Genomic DNA, 10927 nt, shown 5'->3' on the forward strand with positions numbered 1-10927 from the left:
TTCATATTTTATGTATATAATGTGGCCATATCTTCAATTTCTAAGATTCCTTCTGCTTCACCCAATAGAATATTTACAAGTACCTAAAAAACTATACATATAAAAACACATTCCACGCTGCTTTCGATCACGAAACTGATTTTTATTCCATTTCCACTTTTTCATTGGTCGGTCCCATATTCCCCATTCTCAAATCTATAAATAGAGAAATCCCTGGCCGTGGAATCATAGGATCTTAATTAAATATGTACAAACAATATTGTTACCGAGAAATAATTTATTAAAAAATATATATATTATGACACACACTATATATTTTCCCAGCAATTTGATACAAAGGATACTATAATTCTGGTACACATGCAGTTGCGAGCTCCGATTCTTCCGGTGATATCTCAATGTCTTCAACGTACGGAAAAGGCCACCTTCTATAAATAATAGACTCCCTCTGTTTCATAGAAATTTTTTCTTTTAAATTTTTTTTTTTCTGGTGGAGAAGTTGGAATAATTAAGATGATGCAAATCAACGCGATCGCGTCTTCGCCCCCTCGAACGGGGCGGCATTTGCAGCGCTACGATCGGGGATTCCGTCAGGTCGTCGGGTGTGTGTTTCCGAATCCACTTTCAATCTTGGCATGTATTTTGGATTGATTTGTTAATTTTGTTGGATTTCTTTGATATTGTTGATCATGTATTTGTTTATTGGATAGCTTATTTGATATGTTCAAATATATATATTGCAGATGTATTCCATACAGGAAAAGGAAAAGCAACAAATCAACCCCAATATTGGATCAGGGGACCACGATTGAAGACTTGGAGATCCTTTTGATCAGCTCTCAAAAGAGCCCAAACATGATGTTCCCTAAGGTACATGTACATCATGTTCTTCCAGGAGAATCTTGTGGGCGTCGAAAAAACGACACAAGAATTTTGTAGAATATTCATGATATGTAAATATATAAGATCTAAAGTTCGACATGTTTGTTTGCCATAAAATTCATTAGGGTGGTTGGGAACTTGATGAGGATATCGAATTGGCCGCGTCCCGGGAGACCATCGAGGAAGCCGGCGTGATCGGCTTGCTGGAGGTTAGGATTAACATTCCATATTCATGTTGAATCAAATTAGCATGATGTTTTCGAATTACCAATGGATTTCCTAGCTAGGATTTTATTTGGTGCACATTGGCCTGCTGCAGGATAAATTAGGTGAATGGGTTTTCAAGAGCAAAAGCCAAGATAAATATCACCAGGGATCCATGTTCCCCTTGTTGGTGACCCAGGAGTTGAATGATTGGCCTGAGAAGAATGCCCGCCAACGAATTTGGGTACATCTTATAATAAAAATATTTCTATTTTTTTTTTTTCGTGCTTTCATTCCATGAGAGTTACAAGAATTATAAAAAATAATATTTTTTCATATGTCTGAGTCGAATCCGTTAAGACAATCCATGCTATGATGCAAGACGAGTTTTGAAGTGTGTCGTATGCATACAATTCATTCCACAGATGACAGTAAACGAAGCAAGAGAAGTATGTACACATCCATGGATGAGGGAAGCTTTGGAGGTCTTCGTTCGTCGGTTCGGAAGGGAGGAAGAGCCATTCACCTTCTGTAGATTACAGTTCTACGTAACCAAGGAATTAAGACTGAGCATTGGAGCTCAAAGTTCCGAATGAAAAGCAGATCGGAGCCGCCATTCGGAGGGGCTCGACACTTGTTTGCTTGAAGATTGAAGTGTTCCTAGGGTAGAGGGTAGAGAACACATATACAAAGTGTATACGTACACCATTGTTTTATTCGTTGATCTTTTAGTCAATATGGCTTCCTCCCCCTTTTTTTTTTTTTTTTGAGTTGAAAGAAAGAAAAAAAAAACATTATTCTTTTGTTTGGCCCGAATTTAGGACCTAAATTTGGGGAAACCGACTGTGGTCTGGGCTACTTGCTAGTTACAAAATCGTATCAGGTAATTTACTTTCTACGTCCAGAAATGAAAGAAAACTTGTACATTGCGTAAAAGTTTATATTTTATCAGAATTAAGACATTTGATTTGTTTTTTGAAGTTTACCAGTCTTTCTTTCTTAAACAATGTTTGATTTTTGTAATAGGCTTTGTAGAGTGAATATTATATATCTTGCATTTGGATTAAAAGATTTGGTTTAAATTCACATCGTTTGAAATACTAAATCTATTATATATATATTTTGACTCAAAATCTATATCTGTAAATATAAACAGAAAAATATATTAAAAAAGAAAGCTAGCATTATTTTCCCGTTTCATCCAAAAATGCTAAAAGACATTGCGTAAATACAGATAAAGATATGATCGAATTTAAATTTATAGTTAAAGATATAAGATTTAAGGCCTGTTGTCTTGGACATTAGTTATAAGACTAGCTAAGTACCATGTGAAAATACACAATTAACAAACAAGCGTTGAAAGTCTACAATGAGATTAATTATACAAGGTACAACAAAAGTTATAGAACACTATTATATTACTTATCCGTGTGCAAGTCGATTTTTTTGAGAATTAATCTCTTTTCTCCCTTCCGTAGACACCTTCTCACTCAAATCCCACTACAATAAGCCTACAAATACAATCAATGCCTAAATCCCCTTCAATGCATGCCTGCATTTTTACCGAAAAAATCGAGCAGCCGTCAGCCGCACCAATAAATTAAGAGGAAACATCAGAAAACTAATACCTGACCGTTAAGTCTCAAGGTCGCTCTAATCGTCGTCTATCCATGAGGAGTAATGCTGATGGTTTGAGGATGGTCGGATTAATTAAACTATTTCATGATGCATTTATTTTAAAATTGCATTATTATTGTCGCAATTATCATAATTACATTTTAACATTTCGTGATCTATATGTTAAAATTTTTTATATTAAATAGTATATCACTCGTGATATTATCTTTTGTTTTTGTTTTTGAATTTTTTTTTATTGTGTGTGTATATGTGTATGTATATATTATATATATATATGCAGCAACCTGTATAGGTAGGTTGAAATGATCCGCAAAACAATCACCATATTAAAAACAAAATATTTTCTTTGATCACGAAAAACATTATTTTAAATTTTGTTTAAATCAAATCGTATTTTTATCTATATTTTAGAATATATAGTTAGACTCAATAGTCTATAATTCATAATATCACATATATAGACAAAACAACCGCCTTAATAAAAAACAAAAAATTAATTTTGTTTGATCATGAAAAAGACTGTTATAGTTTTTGTTTAAATTCAATCGTTAATTTATCTATATTTAAAAAAAAATTAGTTTAAAGAGTTTATCACTCATAATTGATAATACCATGTTTTTTAATCTATGTTGCATATATGCTTTTTAATCTATGTCGTGTATATGCATTACATATAGGCAAAACAATCTCATATTAAAAACAAAAATTAAATTTTGTTTGATCACGAAAAAAAACTATTGTAAATTATGTTTAAATTCAATCGAATTTTATATTTATTTTAAAAAATTTTGATTAAATAATCTATCACTCATAATATCAATTTTTTTTTAAATTTCTATTGTGTAGATGTATAACCAGCAAAACTTAAAATTCAATCGTAATTTTATATATATTTTTAAATTAATTAATCTATCACTCATAATATCATTTTTTTAATCTCCGATCCGCTACGTATATTAATATCTGCTACGTATATGTGTGTATAGGTAAAACAACCAGATTATTAAAAGCAAAAATTACATTTTTTTAATCACAATATTATTAGATTGAAACGCTGAAAATTAAGATAATGCACTGGAGTATGTTAAGAGTACTGGATCTTACTAGTGCCTCTACAATACTAAGAAATTAAGGCAAAGAATTTGTTACTTCTGGGATCAGATTGAAGACACTGCAGTACTTTAGACGAGAGGAGACGACGTTGCTTTTGTTCCTTCAGGTTACATAATTGTTTTGTTTTATATATACATGAACTCAGTTTGTAGCAGGAATCCGCGCGCTTATGTTCGTGTTTCATCTCGATTCTTCTGTCACACAAATAGAGGTTTTTTTTGTCACTGGTTTAATAAAATTTTCACACTCCAATCCATTTAGGTGCTCTACTCCACTCTAATTAGTTGTCCAAAACATGACGTCTAACAACAAATCTTGGATTATGGAATGGTTGAAAGAGGACATGTAATTAGGGATCGACGATTGCTCCCCCGGCCACTATTCTGCATGTACATCCGTATAGAGCCTTGATCGATATGTGATACTCGAGCTATTTTTTAATCGTGAAATCACCAACGTATCAACTCAAAGTGATAATTTGGATCATATATAGTGGCCGTACGTTAAACTTAAACTCGGCTTGCACAAAAGTTATAACCGACTCATTGGCATACTAAATATTGAAATTAGGAAATTACAGGAAATCTTGGATTTGATAGTAGCTGGAATGGATGGACATCTTGTGGATACGTTGGCCAAATGTGGTAGATATTATTAGGGGTGGGTCGGTACGGTATACCTCGGATACCGTATATCGTACCGAAAAAATGGGTATGAAATTTTTTCATACCGATATCGTACCGTATACCAAATATATCGAATTTTTGGTATACCGAACTTTTGGTATACCGAACTTTCGGTATAACGAAAATCTATACCGTGTACCGATACCGAATTCAAAAAAAATTCGGTATACCGAAAAACATTCGGTATACCGGCAAAAAAGTCGATATATCGAAAATTTTCATATATATATATTTTAAAAAAAATTATTTTTCGGTATATACGGGTATACCGAAAAAAAAATTATCATACCGATACCGATTTCGGTATACCGATTTTTTTAATAATTTTGATAATTTTTTCGATACAATTTTCCGTTATTTCGGTATTTCGGTATTTTGTCCTTATCCTTAGATATTATGGTCGAAGTATGTCTATTCTATTATTGTGGTTCGATCTTATGCGTGACTAACTAATGTTTGATCCGAAAGAGATGTGCTAATACATAGAAAGTTCTTCGGTATGTTATATGATATATTTATTGAACTTTTCAAAAAGTTAAACATATATGATTGCTCTGTAATTGTTTTTTATTATGTTGAATTCGTAAGTTTGCTCCATAACGTGATCGAGCCATGACCCATGATACAATATGCACTTCAAATTTCTCCTGCTTTAGTGGTATGACGAATTTAATTAATTGGATCAAATGTCACTTATGAATCTGATCTTGACGATGATGCAAGCTTAGTTATTGATGCAATCCAAAAGTGGATTATTTGAAAATACAGAATCGGAAGGATCGATAAGATAATTTTGACTTATATAGTGAAAATGGTAAATCAAGTAGCGGATTTTTTTTTTAATCCTAATAGCTATATATGATTCTTTGATAGAAATATATGTAAGTCCAATATCTCAGTAAGATTTTTTTTGATAGAAATATACTTCGTGACAAGCAAGAAGAAGGAAAAAAGATCAAGTGGTATTGAATACACGAGGGTGTTTATAGTATAACTGTACTTACAGACTCTGAAAGATTTAAGGAGATTCAAAAATTGATGAAAGGTGACATTAAAAATTTTAGATTATTAAAAAAACTTTTGGACGAGGAGAAAAGAAAACGAGTGTATTTTCTCATTAAATCATGATTATTCTAGAATTTTGTTTAGAAATTAACAAGTAAATCGGATGTTTCTTTGTTGATGTTTTGGTGTAACGACTCATGACTATTCTAGAATTTTTGATATTTTTAGCTCATAAGGATGAATGTCATTCTAGTTTTATATGTTTGTTTTGTGGGAAAAATATTAATATTTTTTTGGACATTTGTTTATATAAATGTTATATCTATTTAAATAAATAAGGCGTGTAATTCATTTATTTTGAATTCGATATTAGTACTTTGCTATCACAATGCTTATTTTAATTTCAAAATATATTTGTTAAATATTGGAAAGGTGTTACTATAATTTTTTTGACTGTAATGTTTTATTAAAATACCGATCTTATTAATTATAGAGTGATCTTACGAAAAATATTTCTTATATTAGTAGCATGATGAAAAAAGAATTATTAATCATTGCTTAATTTGATGGCTTTATATTGAAAATCAACTACTTCATATTTGATGGACATGATATTTTTACCTTATGAAATTTAATATTATAATTGATGTGCTTATCACAAAATGACTACTCGGAGATGGGTAAATTTCCCGAGCGAAAAAGATAAGTGAAGATACAAAATATATGAATATCTTATCTGTTTTGAGACGAAGCTCTACCCACCTTATTTTTTAGAGAGTTCGTCCTTCTTTTCTTGCCTTGCCCCCCAGGATGGGCTTTTATACTCGCCCACCCGGGTCCTCAATGATTACTGGGTATGGCCTTACTGACAACTTTTAGGGTGATAAGATGGTTATCACGTGTGATTTAGACCCCCATAATTTCCGGACAGAGCCCATGCCTTTGGATCGTGTTTAGTAATGATTGGATTTGTGATTTGAACCTGACATACTTTAAATAAACATGGTCGTTTCCTGGCCCTAAAAATAGAAAGGCCGGGGCCCCACTGGTTTTCCTAATTTCCGAAGGCTTACTCCGGGAGGGCCCCTTACCCGGGTTCCTTTCGATCTCCTGTATCGGTCCGGATGCTAAGACCTCCCAGGTTAAGCCTTTTTTACAGATCCCAGGTTACTGCCCCCCAGTCCCGGGTTCTTTAATATGTCGTAGTTACACCATCCTCTCGAATCCAATCCACCCGGGGTATCGTCATCCCGGTTATGTGATATCATCACACTTCCTAAAGATAGTCGGGCTAGGACCTGCTCCGTTGTCCCGAGAGACTAATACCATCTTTCCGGGTCCAATCCACCCGGGGTATCGTCATCCTGGTTATGTGATATCATCACACTCATCCCGGGTCCTATCTCCTGGGGTATCTACCCGGGAGTCGCTACCCTTACGTCAGCCCTAGATGCTTCGTAGTGCGTCTGTCAGAGAATTTGTCAGACGTCGCTTCAGCTTCTTGAGCACGCTTTGCATATCTCTGCCGTTTATTTCAAAATACACGGCTCAGATTATTTTGGCCCCTTTTAGTATTTAATCATTCGCGACCCTTCCTTCTTCTTCTCATCGTCTTTCTTCTCGAACTCATTACCCTTTGGCTCCCAGCGACTGTGCTTTCAGTTCCGTTTTCCGCTTCCCTGCATCCCTTATTCGCTTTAATTCTGTAAGTTTTATTTCAATGTCTACAGGTACCTCATCTACCTTTGGAGCGAACGCCAAAGGCTCGCCCAGAGACGAGGAGCCAAGCGGTAGCTCGAGCGATGCTCACTCCGCTTCTGCGCTGCTTTCTCGACCTTCTTCTTTTAAGCAAGCTTCCCGACTCCCGACGAAGCCTTCTGCTGCTTCTTCCTCTCGCCCCAAGGGAAAAGGCAAACAAAAAGTGAAGAACCCAAAATCCCTATCTTTTGTGCCCTCTTCCTTGGGCTGGTACACTTACCTTCCTAGCATCCTCTCCCAAGGGGCCGCGGAGGAACTTCGCGGCTTAGGGGAAATCCCTTTATCCTATTTCTTATTCCGTCCTCTACCTGGGAGTACTCCTGATACTCCTCCTCCCGGTTGCTACACATTTTTCCGAGACCAGATTCGGAGTGGCCTTCGATTTCCCATTCCTCCTTTCTACCTAGCTGTTCCCGACTTCTTTCACGTTCCTGCTAATCAATTCCACCCGAAATCCTTCCGAATAATGGCCTCGACCTATATCCTCTTTAAAATGCACAACTTAGCCATCACCCCTCTGATTTTGCACTACTTTTTTTCTTGTCGTTTCAACGAAGGGGCTTTCTCCCTGGCCGCACGGCTGAATGCTCGTTTTCTTTCCGATATCCCCTCATCTTTAAAGGGATGGAAAGAGCGGTATTTTTTTATTCAACCCCCGGCTCCTTTCACTTTTAGGACCGGGTTCTTATCTAGTCTCCCTTCTCAACCTGAGCTTCCTGAACATTATAAGGTTGAGGAACCTTATACTCGTAGTTTGACCTTAGTCAAGAATAGGACATTTTCCTCCCCCGCCTTATTAACGAACGATAACATCAAAGCCTACGGGTTGGGCACCCGGGTGGAAGATCTCCTTGACCAGGTGATCAATGCATACGGCGACCTGGGGGCTCAACCTGATAATGGCTGTTCTCTGACTTTCTTTACACTACTTTATTATTAATACGTATACGTACTCACATTTGTTCCTTTGGTGCAGAGCCATCAGATATGATCAGGGAAGAGTTCGCCCGACGGGCAGCCGAGAGGAAGGCTGCTAAAGAGAAAACCCAAGCCCTAGCCGAGCGAAGGAAAAAGGCCCGTAGGGAGGAAAAGAGTCCTACTCATCCGCAAAGTCCTTTGCGTTTACCCACCGTGGTAATCCCTCCGTCTACAGTGCCGATTCTTTCAGCTGTACTCTCTCCCCCTTCAAGCGCTGCTGTTGCCGGGACTTCGGTTACGGCGCTATGCCCACCTCGACTTGCTTCCCAAGCCCAGCTATCTTTGTCACCGGAGAACTTGGAAGATGAGGTACCGCTTTCCCACCGTAAGAGGAAAATCGGCCAGGTATCCCAGATGATCGACCTGACGGACTCGGAGGACATCCTGCTGTCCAAAGACCTGGCCTCATCTGCTCCTATTTCTTCTATGACCCTTCGGGCCCCGGGCTGGGATGCTTCTGTCTCTGCGGGTGACCCCATTTCTCACGCCTGGGGTGACCGAGTGGATTCCACCTCCTGGGGCTCTCGATTTCCTCTGTTCTTATCAGGGACAACCTCCTCCAAAGTTGCCCAAATCCAAAGCTTGCTCTCCCCGGAAGATCACTCTTTACTGGCAGCTCGTGGTATCACCTCCAAACTATCGGAGGGTGTTTCTCATGCTTATATGGTAAACTCTGCCCTTTAGATACCTGAACAAAGGTGCTTGTGCACGTCTTTATTTAATCCCTTGGTTGCTTTGGATGCAGGGCTTATGCATGCTGGCCAATGCCCTTGATGAGGCGAACGCTAGTCTCGCCCGAGAGAGCGAGAGGTGCAGCTCTTTTGAGGAGCATATCACCCTGCTTCAATCGCAGGCAGCCGCCCTAAGAGAGACTCATGAAGCGAAGGTTCGATCCCACCGAGAGTCGCTGGAGGGTTTTCGGGCAGATGTGGCGCGGGTGGAGGAAAGATGGCAGCGTAAGCTAGTTGAGATCCAAGATCGCCGCTCTTCCGAGATTCAATCTCTGGAGGTTCAAATAGAGCAAATTACCCGGGAGCTTGGTCAAGTTCGCCAGGAAAAAGACCTGGCTTTGAATGCCGTGAGTGGGCTTCAGGCTTCCGCGGAGGTGATGCAGAACCAGTTGGTAATCGCCCGTACGGAGGCGGATATGCATCATTCTTCAGCTTTGGATGCTGCCCAGGCTTTGGAGGAGCGCTTTAGCACCGAAGCTGAATGGCGGAATTCTTTCCTTTCCTCCAAGGAGTTTGAGCAGACGGTGATGGATAAGTCCTTCGACTTTTTCACCCAGGGCTTTGGCCTCTGTTCTACTCAGTACGAGGCGGCTGGCCTGATGCAGGAAGGAGTTCCAGATCTTAACTTGGCCATTGCTTCTTTACCCTTCTGTCCTGAAAATGAAGGAGAAGGGCCCCAGGAAAGGGTAGACGCCAGTGAAGATCAGCAATCTCAAGAGGAAACCGACCCCTCGGGTTCTTAGATTTAGGCAATTCATTGGAGCTTTTAGGCTTGGGCTCCTAACTTTTACACATGTATAGTTTGTTTGTTAAGGAAAAAAATTTGCTCTTGATTCGCCTCTTTATTCGATTGATTTTTCCTGTATGTTTGGATAAATCCTTTGTTTTGATATACCACGAGGGTGGCCTACTCCCTTGGGCATTTTCGATGCCCGAGTGCCAGGAATCCTGAGTTTGGTGCCAGGGTGGCAGATTACCTGGACTTAAATGGCTCGTGAGTTACCACAGGCCTTTGAGTACCAGGGTGGTGGATCACCTGGGTTTTTTTGGTGCCAGGGTGGCAGATCTCCTGGACTTACATGGCTCATGAATTACCACGGGCTTTTGAGTACCAGGGTGGTGGATCACCTGGGTTCTTTGGTGCCAGGGTGGCAGATCACCTGGACTTAAATGACTCGTGAGTTACCACGGGCCTTTGAGTACCAGGGTGGTGGATCACCTGGGTTTTTTTGGTGCCAGGGTGGCAGATCACCTGGACTTACTGTTGGAAAACTGTGTTCAGATCAATTAGAATTGATACTCGGTGCAGCAGAAGTTTAAAAATTTATTTTATTAATATGGAACGATTCCATATCTGGGTATCAAAACTTTACGATTAAATTGTGTAAGTAAAACAAATAATCATTATTAAATATTTTACCTTAAAATCTCAAAGCGAGATTATGGACACCAACAGAATTTAATCTGCTCTTGTTGTATATCCCCGAAACTGATGAACGAACGTTTATTCAATCAGGTCCACGAATAGAAAACAAAACCCTCTGATTGACTGCACTAGAAATCAATCAGAAGTTTGCGTAGAGAATAAACAGATATGATCTGTTAATTCAGATTGTAATTTTTCACAAAAACACAACCCGAATTTTCTCCAAAAGGGACAGAGGATTTCGAAAATCCCCTTGAATAATATAGGCTGAAATTCGAAAATTGCAAGACTGAAATCACACCAAATTTTCGAACACTGCAGTCCTATTTATAGATAATTTCTAGACTGGATTAAGTTATAATTATATCAGGACTCTAACTCCTTAATGCCCACAATCCATAACTTAAGCCCAACAAGCCAAGCCTGTTGTTATAAAAATTAATATAAAATTCATCGTGACTTCGATTGATAAACTGATTTCACCAATGTGCACAGAAACCATTTCT

The 10927-nt window shown here is 38.3% G+C and overlaps 1 protein-coding gene across 1 annotated transcript; it reads left to right on the top strand.

The window, feature by feature from the left end:
• The first annotated feature begins 257 nt into the window (after positions 1-257).
• LOC140883683 (nudix hydrolase 18, mitochondrial-like) lies at positions 258-2042 on the top strand. The gene is made up of 5 exons (XM_073290241.1): positions 258-602; positions 744-870; positions 1008-1091; positions 1202-1330; positions 1512-2042. Exons 1-5 carry the CDS (start codon positions 514-516, stop codon positions 1680-1682), a joined length of 600 nt encoding a protein of 199 aa, XP_073146342.1. The 5' UTR covers positions 258-513; the 3' UTR covers positions 1683-2042.
• Positions 2043-10927: the final 8885 nt, after the last annotated feature.

Source organism: Henckelia pumila, chromosome 2 (assembly GCF_033568475.1).
Source record: "Henckelia pumila isolate YLH828 chromosome 2, ASM3356847v2, whole genome shotgun sequence".
Taxonomy (NCBI): domain Eukaryota; kingdom Viridiplantae; phylum Streptophyta; class Magnoliopsida; order Lamiales; family Gesneriaceae; genus Henckelia; species Henckelia pumila.

Bases quoted from the DNA above. Each gene is read 5' to 3' on its own strand.
- LOC140883683 (XM_073290241.1), top strand. From the start codon at position 514: ATGATGCAAATCAACGCGATCGCGTCTTCGCCCCCTCGAACGGGGCGG. The intron at 603-743 runs GTGTGTGTTTCC...TATATATTGCAG, and splicing joins GGATTCCGTCAGGTCGTCGG to ATGTATTCCATACAGGAAAA. The intron at 871-1,007 runs GTACATGTACAT...AAAATTCATTAG, and splicing joins CAAACATGATGTTCCCTAAG to GGTGGTTGGGAACTTGATGA.